Below are 16,824 nucleotides of genomic sequence, written 5' to 3'. Positions count from 1 at the left end.
GCTAGACAGAGAACAGCCAGGGAATTCCTAGAGGCATGGCATTTATCCACAAACTCCATCAACAAACACATCGACCTGGACCCAATATATCAACCACTACAGCGGACAGCTGAAACTGACAACCGGAAGTGGCAGGGACAGACCACTATAAACACCGGAGGAAACATCAAAGAAGCGCTTTGCAGGAGGCTCCCAAGCACTGATGATGTCGCCTAGCCAGGGGACGAAACGTTTGCAACAAAAACTTCCAGCTCGGCGAACAGAACCACAACAACTCTAATCTAGACTCTGGTTTCCAGCATCTGCAGTCCTTGGTTTTACCTTGTAAATACAAGAAGTATGGCAAATAAAACCAATTAACCGAGGGCACAGATTGACATTGCTGCAATTTAATCTTGGCTTAAAGTGGCATGAATGGCAGTTCAACATCCCTGGATATAAGTCTTCAGGTAAGATTGAAAAGGGAATTAAAAAGGTGCAGCATTATTGTTTGAAGAATTAATTACTGAAAGGAGGAGGAATGATATGCTAAATGGAGCATCAAATGAAACTATATGGTTTTGGCTCAGGAACAAAAAAGTATAGCCACATTGCTACAGGTATGTACTATAGACCCTAAATAGTTGGGGAGAGTTAGAGGAGCATACGAGTATGCAAATTTCTGGGAGCAAAAATAGGAAATTTTACTACCAAATACTACACAAACCGTGTGAAAGGGGCAGAGGATACAAAAGAATTGAACTGCATTTGAGAGAACTTTTTTTATCATCAGCACATAGCAAACCCATTGAGCCCAGGAAGTTGATGACCTAGTGATTTTATAACTGGACTGTTAATCCAGAAACGAGAGTGTGCTGCTGGAAAAGCACAGCAGGTCAGGCAGCATCCGAGGAGCGGGAGAATCGACGTTTCAGGCCAGAGCCCTTAACCAGGAATCACCTGCTAATCCAGAAACTCAGGTTTAAATCCCACCACAGCGGATGATGACATTCGATTTCAATTTTTTAAAAATCTGGAATTAAGGGTCAAACATTGACCACGAAACCATTGTCGATTGTTGGGTAAACTCATCTGGTTTACTATTGTTGTTTAGGGAAGGAAACTGCCATCTTCACCTGGTCTGGCTCTTGATCCATAGCAATGTGGTTGACACATAACAGCCCTCTGGACAATTAGGGATGGGCAATAAATGCTGGTTTGGCCAGTGATGCCCTTATCCTGTGAATGAATGAAGGGAGGTGCAATTCTAGATTTAGTTTTAGGAAATGAAGTAGCACTGGATGACCATTTTCAAAATAGTGATCACAATATTGTTAGATTTAGATCTAAATTGGAGGAAGGAACATTTTACATGTTATGGTCCAGGCTAGAGCACCTCAAAACATTTAAAATAAAATAGCCTGGATCCTAACTTTGCTCGTTGTTTTAAGCAGGTGAAGAATGGATACTCCAGGAGTGATGCAACTGACCAACCACTTAGTTTTAAACAAAACAGAATTTATTCACAATATTACTGAATGAAACACAAACAAAAGAGAACATAATACAGTACAACTTAACCTATCCGAAAACCCAACAGGTTATCCCAACTTAATGATGCTGTTTCAAATTCCTGCAACAATCCCCATATCCACTCCATGGCAAAAGAGGTAAAATCAAACACAGGGTTTACAGGTGAGAGAGAGAGAGAGAGAGATGGCAGAGGGATTCAGCATGGTACACCTTCCATGTTTCTTGGACCAGCAGCCTCAAACTGACTGACTGCTTTCAGTGAACAGCCAGACTGCTAAAACCAAACTAAACCAAACCAGAGAAAGCTGAGCTGGAAGAACTGGCAACTTGCATTTCTTTTACAAGTGTTTTCTTTTAAAGTTAAAAGTCTTTCTCCTGAGGCAGTATCTGTTAGCTATAATCAAACTGGCTCTAAAACCCTTCAAACCTAGACTTTTCAGAATCGCTGATTTTATGACCTCTGAGAAAAAAGCCAAGGACAGTATAACCTTCTTAAAGGAGCAGCATCATCACAGGCAATCTGGTAAAAGTAGACCAGATACAGCAATATGAAAAACAATTCTGTGGCAAATCAGTGGGAGGCTTTCAAAGGTGAGATTACATGGATACAGTGTAAACATGGCTCCACAAAGAAAAAGAATCTTACTGTCAAATCTCAAGCCCCCAGTGGTCCAGAGCATTTTTGTTTATTCATCATGGGACATGGGCATTGCTGACCAGCCTAGCATTTATTGCCCTCCCTAAGTGCCAGTCAACCACTTTGCTGTAGGGTTATAGTCACGTGTAGGGCAAACCTTGTAAGGATGACAGATATTCTTCACCAAAAGTCATTAGTGAACCGGATGGCTTTTAATGTCATTCAACATGGTTACCATTAAATTAGCTTTATATTCTGGATTTTTATTGAATCAAATTTTATCATCGTTCATGGTGGGATTTGAACCCATTTCCCAAGAGCAAAATGTCCGGGATTCTTGATTAGTAGTGATTACTAGTACACCACCTTCTCCCCCCACCCCAAAATGTAGAATAAGATATTTCGGATAAATAAAGATTATGACGATCTCAAAAGTAACATTTTAGGAAGCTTAGAGTATAGAAACTCCAGAAGGAAATTAGAAAAGCAAAGAGTGTATGCAGAATATGTTGGCTGTAAAATTAAAAAAAATCCAAAATGTTTTAACTATATATTAAGAGCAACAGGATAATTAGTCATAAAGTCATAGAGATGTACAGCATGGAAACAGACCCTTCGGTCCTACCCATCCATGCCGACCAGATATCCCAACCCAATCTAGTCCCACCTGCCAGCACCTGGCCCATATCCCTCCAAACCCTTCCTATTCATATACCCACCCAAATATCTTTTAAATGTTCCAATTGTACTGGCCTCCACCACTTCCTCTGGAAGCTCATTCCATACATGTATCACCCTCTGCGTGAAAAAAATTCCCCTTAGGTCCCTTCTATGTCTTTCCCCTCTCACCCTAAACCTAAGCCCTCTAGTTCTGGACTCCCCCACCTCAGGAAATAGACTAGTAGAGCCTATCAGACATTTATTTGGTAACTGGTGCAAGGATGTAGAACATATAGGCAGTGTTCGTGATGAATATTTTATCTCTGCCTTCACAAAGGAGCAGATGATGCAGATATTATATTTAAAGAGAAGTGTGAAATGTTAGATAAATTAAGCAAAATAAAAAGGAAGTAGCAAAGAGACTGACCTGCTTAAAGGTGCTTAAATCACTAGGGAGAGATGAATTGTATTCCAGCCTGTTAAAGGAAACCCGGGGGAAATTGCAAATCTCTTGAGGATTCATTTCCCAATCCTCATTAGATACAGGCAACTGCTGGACATTTGGTGGTTGTACCGCCACTCAAAAAGGGTGTGAATGATAGGCCAAATAATTAGAGGCCAGTCAATTTCACCTCAGTGATGGGCAGATAACTAGAGTAGGAAGGACAGATTTGTGAAACTTGAAAGGGTTCAGAAAAGATTTGAGGATGATGCCAGGGTTGGAGGGTTTGAGCTATAAAGAGAGCCTGAATACACAGGGGCTATTTTCCCTGGAGCATCAGAGGCTGGGGGTGGGGGTGAGCCGTGACCTTATAGAATTTTATAAAATTAACCTAGGTCTTTTTCCTAGGTTGGGGGAGTCCAAAACTAGAGGGCATAGGTTTTAAACATAGGTGAGAGGGGTATGGTTTAAAAAAGACCTGAGGGGGTAGCCTTTTCACATAAAGGGTTACAAGCTGCTAGAAAAAATGGTTGAGGAATATTCTCCTCCTAGCTTGAAGAAAGTCAAAATGTTTGTCAAAGATATTATTGAAACTGGATTATAGCCTTCCAGAGCTACAGCTACATAGCACAACTATAATGAGAGGAATGGGTTTATTTCAAATCCATAAAGAACCAAAGAAAAGATCAAAGATGAGTACAGTGTTATTATGCCTGTTGCTTTGTGAGGATTCTTTCCTTTTCCAGACCCACTCAGACCCCTCCACCATCTTTTTCTCTGTTACTTTGATGACACCATCATTTAAGGAATACATCCAGGGAAGATATTTGGATGGAACTGAGAAATAAGAAAGGGAAGATCATCTTACCGGAACTATATTATAGAGTCCCCATTAGTCATTGGGAACTTGAGAAACAAATTTGTAAGATCAGTTATCTGTAAGATAATGCAATAGTTATGGGAGTGGAGTTTAACTTAACAAACAGGATATGAATGTACCTACTAGAGAAGGTGAAAAACTTGACCTACTCTTGGGAAATAAGGCAGGGCAGGTGACTGAGGTGTCAGTGGGGGAGCACTTTGGGGCCAGCAACCATAATTCTATTAGTTTTAAAATAGTGATGGAAGAAGATAGACCGGATCTAAAAGTTGAGATTCTAAATTTGGAGGAAAGCCAATTTTGATAGTAATAGGCAAGAACTTTCAAAAGTTAATCGAGGGCCGATGTTCACAGGGAAAGGGAAGCCTTCAAAAACGAGATAACGAGAATCCAGAGACAGTATATTCCTGTTAGGGTGAAGGGCAAGGCTGGGAAGTGTAGGGAATATTGGATGACTGTAGAAATTGAGGTTTTGGTAAGTTTAAAGAAGAAATCATATGTCAGGTATAGTCTGCAGAGATCAAGTGAATCCTTAGAGTATAAAGGCAGTAGGAATATACTTAAGAGGAAAATCAGGAGGGCAAAAAGGAGACATAGGATAGCTTTGGCAAATAAGGTTAAGGAGAATCCAAAGGGATTCTATAAATACAATTAGGACAAAAGGGTAATTAGGAAGAGAATAGAGCCCCATGATGATCGGCAAGGCAGCCTATCTGTGAAATTGCAGCAGATGAGGGAGATACTAAATGAGTATTTTGCATCAGAGTTTACGTGGAGAAGGACATGGAAGATATAGAGTGTAAGGAAATAGATGGTGACATCTTGAAAAATGTCCACATGACAGGGGAAGAGGTGCAGGATGGCTTAAAACCCATAAAGGTGGATAAATTCCCAGGACCTGATTAGGTGTACCCAGGAACTCTGTGGGAAGCTGACCAGTGATTGCTGGGTTCCTTGCTGAGATATTTGTTTCATCAATAGTCACGGATGAGGTGTCAGAAGACGGGAGGTTAGCTAACATGGTGCCACTATTTAAGAAAGGTGGTAAGGAAAAGCCAAAAAACTATGGACTGGTGAGCCTGACATTTCTGGTGGGAAAGTCGTTGGAAGGAATTTGGAAAGGCAAGAACTGATGAAGGATAGTCAACATGGCTTTGTGCATGGGAAACCATGTCTCATGAACTTGATTGAGTTTTTGAAGAAGTAGCAAAGAGGATTGATGAGGGCAGGGTGGTGGCCGTGATCTGTATGGACTTCAGTAAAGTGTTCAGCAAAGTTCCTCATGGTAGACTGGTTAGTAAGGTTGGATCTCATGGAATACAGGGAGAACTAGCTAATTAGATATAGAACTGGCTCGAAGGTAGAAGACAGGAGGTAGTAGTGGAGGGTTGCTTTTCAGACTGAAGGCCTGTGACCAGTGGAGTGCCACAAGGATTGGTGCTGAATCCACTGCTTTTTGTCATTTATGCAAATGATTTCGATGTGAACGTAGGAGGTATAGTTAGTAAGTTTGCAGATTACACCAAAATTGGAGGTATAGTGGAGAGTTAAGAAGGTTACCTCAGAATATAATGGGATGAGATCGGCCAATGGGCTGAGGAGTGGCAGATGGAGTTTAATTTAGATAACTATGAGGTGCTGCATTTTGGAAAGGCAAATCAGAGCTGAACCTATATACTTAATGGTAAGGTCCTGGGGAGTGTTGCTGAACAAAGAGACCTTGGAGTGCAGCTTCATGCTTTCTTGAAAGTGGAGTCGCAGGTAGATAGAATAGTGAAGAAAGTGTTTGGTATGCTTTCCTTTATTTGTCAGAGCATTGAGTATCGGAATTGGGAGGTCATGTTGCAGCCGTACAGGACATTGGTTTATCCACTTTTGGAATATTGTATGTAATTCTGATCTCCTTCCTATCAGAAGGATGTTGTGGAACTTGAAAGGATTCAGAAAAGATTTACAAGGATGTTGCCAGGGTTGCAAGATTTGAGCTATAAGGAGAGGCTGAATAGGCTGGGGTTGTTTTCCCTGGAGCTTTGAAGGCTTAAGGGTGACCTTATAGAGATTTATAAAATCATGAGGCGCATGATTAGGGTAAATAGACAAAGTCTTTTTCTTGGGGTGGGGGAGTCCAGAACTAGAGGGCAGAGGTTTAGGGTGAGAGGGGAAAGATTCAAAAGGGACTTAAGGAGCAACTTTTTTATGCTGACAGAGGTGCGTGTATGGAATGAGCTGCCGGAGGAAGTGGTGAAGGCTGGTACAATTACAACATTTAAAAGGCATCTGGATGGGTATATGAATAGGAAGGGTTTAGAGGGATATGGGCCAAGTGCTGGCAAATGGGACTAGATTGTGTTGGGATATCTGGTCGGCATGGACGTATTTGACCGAAGGGTATGTTTCAGTGTTGTACATCTCTATGACTCTATGGCTCTAAGCATCCTACTCTCTTCTGGAATTTGAATAATTAAACAATTTTGCTTCTGGTTTCCATCCTTCTCTCGACCTCACCTGTTTCTCTCCGACTTTTTTCTGCCTTGGCTTCAGTGCTTCCATTTCTGGGAATAGTTTGTCCGCTAATATCCACTACAAACCCACTGACACCCAAAGTAAGGTTTGCTACATTTCCTCACACCCTGCTTACCGTGAGATCTCCATTAATGTCCCATCTGGTCCAACGTTGCCACTTTCCACAGGGGTGACACTCCTGTCCTCAGTTTTCCTCAACCAAGGATTCTTCCCCTCAATTGATAGAACTCTTGGTTGTGTCTGACTTATTTCCTGCACTTGCTCCCTCCACCTTTCTCCTCCTCCTCAGAACAATGATAAGGTTCCCTTTGTTCTCGCCCCCCATTCCATTAGCTTCTACATTCAAAGGAGCATCCACTGAAATTTCATATAGCCCCAGGAGGACACCACAATCAAACACACCTTCCCCTTTCCTTCCTATTTGCATTCCAGAGGAACTGTTCTCTCCACAACACCCTAGTCCACTCCTTCACTCCAAAAACCTCTTCACCCTTCCTCCCCAAATACCTACGTTTCTATGTAATTGCAGAAGTATAACACTTGTCCTTTTACTTTCCCTCTCTTTACTGTCCAGGGCCTAAACACATTTTTCTGATAAAGCAATAATTTACTTACACCTTTTTCAATGTAGTCTATTGTATTTGCTGCTGACAATATGGATTCCTGTACTTTAAGAATGGAGAATGAGTGACCCCACTTTGTGAATAAAACTTCCTTATCTGAACTCATGAGATCAAATATTAATATGTAGTAAATAAGGATATTTGATGAAGAATGGGCAACTCTAATCGTAAACATGAAAGAGATTCAGACTTTAGGTTTATCACATGTCATTTTTGTTTGATACTCAGGAATTGACTTTCTCAAGGAATTCCAAGTACTTTCTTCAGGAGCTGTAGAAGTAGAAGGATCACAGCCATATAATTCAGCATTCCGGCTTACTCCTTCATTATATCTGAGAAAAGAAACTGGGTATGATATTTCATGCTATAGACATATTCTTCGTTATGGCTTTTTATTTGCAGAGGTTGTTTGCAATGAAGTTGCTACTCCTTTGGGTGGAATTTTCCTCACCCTTAAGCAGCATTGTCAATGGCAACAATGTTGAGAAAATGCAGTGAAAATGGAAAAATCATTCTGGATGTTGAGAAGAAATTTCCAATTATCCCTTTAAGGCTTAAAACAGCAAGTTCAAAATTTTGCTGATGAGCAATGACGACCTCATTCCATGCAACTGCATCCCATTGTTAACTAAACCTGATCCAGTTCTATGCAGATCTGAATTCTCCTCTTGTTTCCTTCAGAATTAGATGCTACCAATTCCTGACAAGAAAGTCAGTGTGGTAACCTGGCAGCATGCTGCTTGCTTCTGCGGATCTTCATCCAACTCTGTTTTCACAGCATCGTCTACCATTGGTCACAACAAATTAACAACAACAAACTACCAGCCTTACCACATCATGCCTGCTTTCAGACCAACTCTCACAACTCATCACCCTTCAGGATTTCGTTTTGGAGCTCAGGAACACTTATGACTTGCATTCTTCTGCCAGCTTGCTTTATGTGCAGGGATATGCACATGACCATCAACAAGCATCCACACAGAATGCATCTTGTGGCTTCTCACTTCTTAATTACGCTCCCAGTGGCAGTTTTCTTGGGCAGCAACATGACCTGGATATGAGGCAGCACGCTGATGTCACCCCTCCCTGCAGCTCATCATTGCACTTTGCCAGCTGCAGGTGTCTGGTGATGGCGTGGATTTTTTTGATGTCGCAAGCTGTGTTGCTAGCCAGCTTGAAGATTTTAGCTGTCAGATACTTGAACACTACAGCCGGTTAGACTGGTGCTCTGGTGTCCACACGCTTAGCATAGTTGCCTTTACTCATGAACCTGTGAACACTGCCCACCAGGAACTGCAGGCCAGCCCAGAATGACTGAGATTCTAACTTGGCCTGGGATTTTTCATGGGTTTTTCCGGTTCCTGACATTTCCACTATTTCACAAGCATTAACTTGCAGTCACCTGTCCTTCATGGATGGAGAGTGCAGAGAGTTGTGGCTCATAGCCAGTACCTAGAGATTTTGGGGAATGCAGGCCAAGCTGAGGCACAGAGGAGTTGTCAGAGGGGTTGCAGCTGCCAGATAATTGCTCTGACTTTCAAGTCAAATATTGGTGCCATCCAGGTTCTTTCAGTGCCTGGGAGCATCTAAATGAGGTATGATTGATAATAATGTGATCTTGATATGAACATATGAACAAATTACAAGAGTAGATCACTCGACCCCTTCAGCCCACTCTGCCATTCAATGGTTGAACTGACTTTAACCTCAACTCTACATTCCTGTAGATCTCTGATAATCTTTCATTCTTTTGGTGATCAAAAATCTATCCACCTCTGCCTTAAAAGATATTTAAAGATCCTGCATCCATGGTCTTTTGAGGAAGAGAATTCCAAAAACTCTCAACCCTCTGAGAGACAAAATGTGCTGCCTCATCCATCTTAAATTGGTGATCCCTTATTTTTAAACAATGACCCTTAGTTCTAGGCTCTTTCACAATGGGAAATATCCTTTCAACTTCCATCTGGTCAACTCGCTTGTGACTCTTTTAAACTTGAGGATACAGGTTTTAATAATAAAAGCAACTTAATTAATTCTAAGTGTATTTCATGATGGATTATATTCTTAGCTCCAAACTGTTCAGTAACCTGCAAACCATTCACATAAGTCTTTGGCAAGTGGAAAGGTCTTTTCTGTTGAAAACTGATCACTAGTCCATAGACCAATGAATTTCTTAAAATCTGCTAGTTTAAAAACCATTTGTTAGCTCTCAATTTTGAATTATCTTAGAATCGCATTTAGTTTTTGTTTAAGGTCTGAAATGAATATATTAATTTAAGTATGATTTTGCAATTTTATTAAACAGTGGCAGATTCTGAAGTGACATTGTTCCCAATGTTTATTTTAGATATGTGTGTCCAGATGGAATTCCCTCTGAGTATTCCATTATCGCTACATTCAGGATGTTGGGAGAAACCACACAAAGCATTTGGAATTTATGGGAAGTCAGTGACATAAATGGAAGGGAGCAAGTCGGCATTCGTTTCTTTGGGAACTCAAAATCTTTGGACCTTTTCTATAGAACTTCAGATAATAACGTCATCTCCCAAACATTCAACAATGTGCCTACACTTTTTGATGGATCCTGGCACAAATTAGCACTAAGTGTAAATAAAAGAAAGGCCAAATTGCTAATCAACTGTACGCAAGCCAGTGAACTTCTGCTCAATGACCAACATGAAATTAATGGAAATAGTTACACTTCAATTGGAAAAAGGATGCTGGACAATTCAACAGCTTCAGTAAGTTAAACAGAAGTCTAAATTTGTAGGAATCCTCCTAACTGTTAGTTTATACGTTAACAAAATTAAGAGAAAGAATGAATTTTCTTTTATCTAATCAGAATGAACGTAACCACATATCCTTGAGCTTTGAAATCACAGTTTAGATTCTGTCTTCTGTTTGACATGGTGTTTCATCAGAGTTTTATTTCCAGTAACTATCTCTCATTAGTAAGTGACAATAGAATTTTGTCTGTATGTTAAAGTTGCTATACTGTAGTCTCTAAGTCAATGGATATTTATATTGCTATCTTTGGCTATCATTTTAAATTTTTATAAAATGTGACTGCAAGGGAGAAAAATCTTCTCAATTTCAGATTCACATCTCTCTAAAACCTCAAAACATTTACCATTGCTGTATTGAAAATATATACAAACCATAATGGAAAATGGCACCTCTCCTTTAAATTCCATAACCCTAAGCCTTTTGTTTTACCTTTGTTAGTTGTGACACAGTTGGTAATATTATTGTCGATATGTTATAAGGTTCTGTGTTTGAGCACAAAAATCTAGTCTGACCCTTGGGTCTTCTTTGTATCTGTCAAAAGTATAAAAAACATTTCCAACACCATTCAGTTCTAAAGAAGAGTTATACCAGACTCAAAGCATTAACTGTTTCTCTACAGATACCACCAGACCTGCATAGTTTCTCCAGGATTCTCTGTGTACCTCAAGCCTTCTGTTCTTCCTCTTCGACACTCCTTTGTGATTAAAAATTGCTTGCTTTCACTTTATTTCAATGGATTCTGAGGAATTTTACTGTTCCTGAGTTCCACCCATATGATCTCCACTACATGTTTTGCCTTAATTACATCCTTCTTATGATTGGAGTAATTTTGTTTCTAATCAGTAAAGTTACTCCTCGTCCTCTGCCATTTTCTCTGTCCGTCCTGTAAACTTTATAACCTGTAATATTTAGTTCCAAATTTTGACCATTCTTCAGCCATATCTCAGTGAAAGCTACGATTTCATAATTTGTACCTGCTGCTCAGTTAATTTATTCCTTACACTCCATACATTTGTATATATAACTCTTATTTGGGCCACACATTGTAACCTGCTACTCAGCACGGATGCTTTATTTACCTGTTTATTATTTCTGTCTTCCAGTTTACGTTTTCAAGATACATCTTAAAGTTTTGTGATTACCTACTGTACCTGAAGTAGGATTCCTGACTGATTCTTTACTCTGCTGTGTTACTTGTCTTTGTAAGTGATTTGACTCCCCACTCCCTCCTCCCAAGACAGCCCACGTCCAACCCCAGATATCCACCACCACTAACCAAAATGAAACCCTCACCACTCCTTTAGCCATAGGTTAATTTCCTTAATTTTCTTATCATTATGTCAGTGTGCACGAGTCCCGGGTAATAATCCAGACAATAACTCTTGAGGTCCTGTTCTTTAATTTTGTTCCTAATTTCTGATATTCTCCAAACAGGGCCTCTTGCCAATGTTGTTTGTCCAACATAGATCACAACAACTGGACCCTCTCATTTTAATATTCTTTGAAGCCAATTCAAGATGTCCCTAACGTTGCCACCAGACACGCAACACACCATGTGGGATTCTCATTCCTGCTCAAAAAAGGGGATGTTATCTGTACTGTTAATTATAGAATCCCCAGCACTACATCTCCTCTTGCTCTGTCTGCATGAATGCTGAAAGAAGACAGCAAGACAGGCAGCATCAGGAGGTGGAGGAGTCAACATTTCGGGTGTAACCCTTCCTCAGGACTGGGGGTGGGTGTAAGGGGAGCTGCAGATAAATGATGGGTAGGGGAGAGTTTTTGGCAGGGATGGGGGCAGGTTGGTGAGGTAGGGATAGGTGAAAATAGATAGAGGGTATGACCTGTTTGGGAGGAATGGATCCGGTTGGAAGGAAGGGTCGGTTGGAGGTATGGAAGGGAAAAGGAGAGAGGCTTGAAAAGGGAATCAGGGGATGGGAAAGAAGGTTATTTGAAATTGGAGAACTCAATGTTGCGTCCTCTGGGCTGCAGGCTGTCCAGGCAGAAGATGAGGTATTGTCCCTCCAATTTACAATTTGATTCACTGTGGCAATGGATGATCCTTAAACACTTGCTCTGACTCCGACTGGAGCCCACCATCAAGAACATCTCCCCCTCTCCACCCCTCTCTGCCTTCCACTTCACTAATCGTTGGTTCTTGCCATTCTCCCCAACAACCCCCGAACCCCCAGGTACCTTCCCATGCAATCGTACAAAATGCAAAACTTGTCGGCATACCACTCCCCCTCACCTCTATCCAGGGCCCCAAACAGTCCTTCCAGATAAGACAGAGGTTCACCTCCCTCTCTACCAACCTAGTTTACTGTATCAGGTGCTCCTGATGTGGTCTTCTCTACATCGGTGAGTCCAAACGTTAACTCTGGGCATGTTTCGCTGAGCATGTCGGCCAGGCCAGTGGGGCGAACCTGACCACCAAGTCATCGCCCATTTTATTTCCTCTTCCAACATGACCATCCTCGGCTCCCTCTATTGTTATATCGAATCAGACTGCAAATTGAGGGAACACCACCTCATCTTCTGCCTGGGCAGCCTTCAGACCAGAGGACTCAACACTGAGTTCTCCAATTTCAAATAACCTCCATTCCCAACCCCCAACTCCCATTCCAGTCCCCCCTCCTCCCTTCTATTCCTCTGACACTTCCTTCCGGCCTCCTGCTTGGATTCCGGCATCTGCAGTTTTTTTTCTCTCTCTGCATGAATCGCCTCCTGGTTCAGGGGACAGTTTGCTCATTGACTCTACAGTCCTTTTCCTCCACCACACGGGGAGCAAGTACCTCATACGTACTGGACAAGGTCAAGAGCTGAGCCTCCTCTAATGCCAAATTCCAATCCCTCTTCCTGTCTCATTTGTAGTTCCTGGTCATTGGCCAAATTTGAAGTACTTAACCCACAGGGTGCAGCTGCCTTCTGAACTACAGCATCCAGGTAACTCTTCCCTCACCTCCTTGATGCTCTGACTCCAGCTCACCTACTCTGGAACAACCAATCTCCATGGATGTGCCAGACCTGCTGAGTCTTTCCAGTGATTTCCATATTTACTTGCTGCAGATATGGTCACTATGAGCCATTATGGGGTCCATCAGCTCCCACATCTTGCAGATACAATACATCGCCTGACTCTGCATCTCTAATCACTTAACTTGTTTATAATTTGTTAAATTTCCTACTGGTGTTTAGTTTATAATCTGTAAAATATTTCTACAATTTACCTTTAATCCATGAGCAATTTAGAATAGGTCATCAAATCAGCAGTTATTTACAAAACAATAAACTTGTGGCTTTTGCCACCTATTTTCCTGACTGTCTCTAATCCCTGATTCTCCTCCACTGCAGGCCACCTCCCCTCCCTGGACTTGTTCGGAAATGTGTAGGCCTCAAGCCTCAGCCTCAATTTTTATTTCTCACTGTGTCTCAGTGTCTGGTCCTGCTGATTCTTCTTTCCCCTTTTGCCCCAATTTCCCGAAGACCAGATTTGAATATTAAAGAGCAGAAGGACTAAACAATGAGAGAAAAAGAGGGACTGACCTGTCTCACTAAACTCCAGTTACACTCTAATGCAACAAAGCAGTACTCCAGTGCAGACTGATGTGGCACTAGTTTGAAAAATAGCACTTGTATACTTATGTTTCAATCAGTGTGACAAAAGCAGAATATGTGGCCAGTAGGCAAAGTTTACTGTTTATTTCTAGCATTACAACAGTGACTGCATTTCATTGGCTGTAAAGTGCTTTGAGATATCTTGTGGTTGTGAAAAGCACTATATAAATACAAGTTTTATTTTCATATCAGCTTGATCTGCAACAACTAGAGCTGCACTGTGATCCAGAAAAAGCCTTTTCAGAAGGATGCTGTGAATTATTTGACTTTGTAAGTCTGCTGTAATTGCATTCTTTTACACAATCACAAATCACAAGTATCACAAATTAGACTAAATCGATAAACTTCATATTTAAAGATCATTAATCCAAACAAACATAAGTTCTTTTCTTAAAAATAAACAGTTTATTTTAAAACCTGCGACTATACAGCATTTCTACAAAAGAGAATAAATGTTAAAATGGTGCTGTATTCAGTTTTGAGAAACATATTGGTAAAATGGAATCTTTAGGTGATATCAAACAACAAAGTTTAAGTTGCATGTTGTTTTAGCATTGCGACTGTACTTCATGCTCGTACAGAGAACCCAGATTACTATTTCACTAATCATTGCAGTGTGATTGCTATGTTTCTGTCAAGAGCAGAATATAGTAACAACTCATTTTTTGAAGGTAGTAAATATTTAGAAACTCAATTCCAAGGATTAACTACTTATTTGGTAATAATTTAAGAAATATAGGAATAATAGAGTTACTTGTAGTGTATTACTATTATCAAAAATACTTGTGGTGATTTTCTTTTGCTTCCTACATTTTAAATATTGATATTTTTGTTTTACCCTGTTTATTTGTGTCCATTGCATAACTAAAGTAAACAATGTTAAATGCCTGTCCTACAGTGTAAACTGTAGTCCAACCTTTCTGTTTATTCTTACTCCATCTAGCATTTTAGATCACAAATAACAAATTAAAATGTTTCAGTGTGACAGAATTTCAGAATCCAGTCTTACCAGGAATCCACAGCATTGCAAATGTTCCCATGGAATAACTTGGCAGCACGATAACACAGGCTTACAGGTAACCTGTTCCAGTTCATAATTGCATTAGACTAGAGTCTGGCTGCAAAATATGCCTCTGTTGAGCTCAATGCGACAGGTGCCATTTTGAGTCCAAGTAAATGAAGCCTTGGTGTCTGCATCAATTGCTTGTGACCTTTAGTCTGTGTATAATAAAAATTTGATATTAGCCCAATCATTTGAAACTTAACATGCTGGTTAATGCAATCTCTTAAATACTCAGAGTTGAACATGTGTTCAGCATCAGAGAGGAATATCTTCTCCTCCACTTCTCCACCAGTGCTTTTTAAAGGAATCATCAATTTCTTTCAGATCAGTTGCTAATTGATTGATTTCCACTGGTCCTTGCAATGATTCCAGAAGTGGTTTCCAGAGTTGTTTAAAGGTACTGAAATCTACAGGAGTGGTGTTGAGGATTCTTTCGTACTTTGTTGTAACTTCAAGGATTTTGTGTCATCCACTTGCTCCCATACAGGATTGGAAAAGATTACACCCCCCTTGGTCAACAAGACTAGGAGAATGAGCAAAGGTGAATGGAAAGGGCAAACTGCTGGGAAAGGGAGGAAAATGAAGGGTAAAAAGACTCTCATTGAGAGGCCTGCTCTGAACGTTCAAGAGGGAATTCTCCTACCTGAATCTTAGTGACTGTTTATCAGATGTTTCCACATACAGCTTCTGCAAATGCAGCTTCAAAGCAGGGCAAGGACAGCATTGCTGATGTCTGTGACGATGACGCTGACCATGAACTTTCATGTGACTGATACCTCCTGGAGAGGAGGAAACATTTGCAGCATTTTGTAATGTGCCAACCAACATTGTATCAGGGTTGAATATAGCCTTGTATCATGGAGATCATTGTGACTCTGTATTCCAAGAAAACACATTTCATTACCTTTTTGTCAGTGAGGAGTAGGTGGAGCATGGACTCTATAAGGATTGTAGGTTTTCAGTGATCTCACTTTCTGAGCATCACATAACAATTTTGAGATCTACTCCGTCTGAAAGGATTCTGCTCCTATAAATGTCTGTCTGGTGTGCAGTCATTGACAGCTTATCATCAGACTATGGACATCACGATGCTTTGGTTCTGGGATAGCCGGCTTTATCACCTGAATTTTGAGCCACCTCAACAAAAGGTGCCTATTGGGTGCAAGCATATCCTTTGACAATGTGGCTCCTAACTGCAGGACCCAACCCACGTGGATGTGGGCAGCTGCATATAAGCGAAAGCTATGCTGTTGTATGGAATCCATCAATGCTTCTGCTGTCTGACAATTCTGGCTGAACCCTGCAATACATACATGGCAGAACGCGTGTCAAGATTCTGTTGCATAAACACAACCTCACCGTCATCAGGGCATAGCTCTTTGACCAACTAAGAAAGAACATCCAAAGCCTTATGTGAATATATTTTTGGTGACTAATCAGCATGAAAATCAACAGTAAAAATTAAACTATGATCAATCAAGCTATGTTTCTCTCTGGGATCTGACTTGTAAGACATTACCATCAGCTGGGATTATAAGGGAGCCCCACCCCACGAAGGCATTATGTCAGTGGAAGGTTGTTTATACAGCTGGTTGATTTTGTTTGACATGTTTATGTAGTTATAATGAGTCAATTTTTGCAATCAATGTTGATTTGCTCAAAGTTAAGAGGTGCAAAGCTTTTGCATTGACACTTTAATGATCTGTTCAACACTTTTATAGGGCTATTAGGTCATAGAGTCAAAGAGTGATAGCATCATAGAGATGTATAGCACGGAAACAGACCCTTTGGTCCAACCCGTCCATGCCGACCAGATATCCCAATCCAATCTAGTCTCACCTGCCAGCACCCGGCCCATATCCCTCCAAACCCTTCCTATACATATACCCATCCAACTGCCTCTTAAATGTTGCAATTGTACCAGCCTCCACCACATCCTCTGGCAGCTCATTTCATACACGTACCACCCTCTGCATGAAAAGGTTGTCCCTTAAGTCCCTTTTATATCTTTCGCCTCTCACCCTAAACCTATGCCCTCTAGTTCTGGACTCCCCCACCCCAGGGAAAAGACTTTGTCTA

The 16,824-nt window shown here is 40.9% G+C and overlaps 1 protein-coding gene across 1 annotated transcript in view; it reads left to right on the top strand.

Annotated features, from left to right (window-relative positions):
- Positions 1–16,824, top strand: part of zmp:0000000760 (collagen alpha-1(IX) chain) — a 96,747-nt gene that overhangs the window by 5,637 nt on the left and 74,286 nt on the right. The window contains exons 2-5 of the mRNA XM_043681246.1: positions 7,506–7,626; positions 9,625–10,018; positions 13,875–13,952; positions 14,663–14,758. Coding sequence (XP_043537181.1) covers positions 7,506–7,626; positions 9,625–10,018; positions 13,875–13,952; positions 14,663–14,758 — 689 coding nt within the window. The remainder of the gene's footprint in view (positions 1–7,505; positions 7,627–9,624; positions 10,019–13,874; positions 13,953–14,662; positions 14,759–16,824) is intronic.

Source organism: Chiloscyllium plagiosum, chromosome 3 (assembly GCF_004010195.1).
Source record: "Chiloscyllium plagiosum isolate BGI_BamShark_2017 chromosome 3, ASM401019v2, whole genome shotgun sequence".
In the NCBI taxonomy this organism is placed as follows: domain Eukaryota; kingdom Metazoa; phylum Chordata; class Chondrichthyes; order Orectolobiformes; family Hemiscylliidae; genus Chiloscyllium; species Chiloscyllium plagiosum.
Note: the sequence above shows the minus strand (reverse complement) of the source record. Positions and strands in the feature narration are given on the sequence as shown.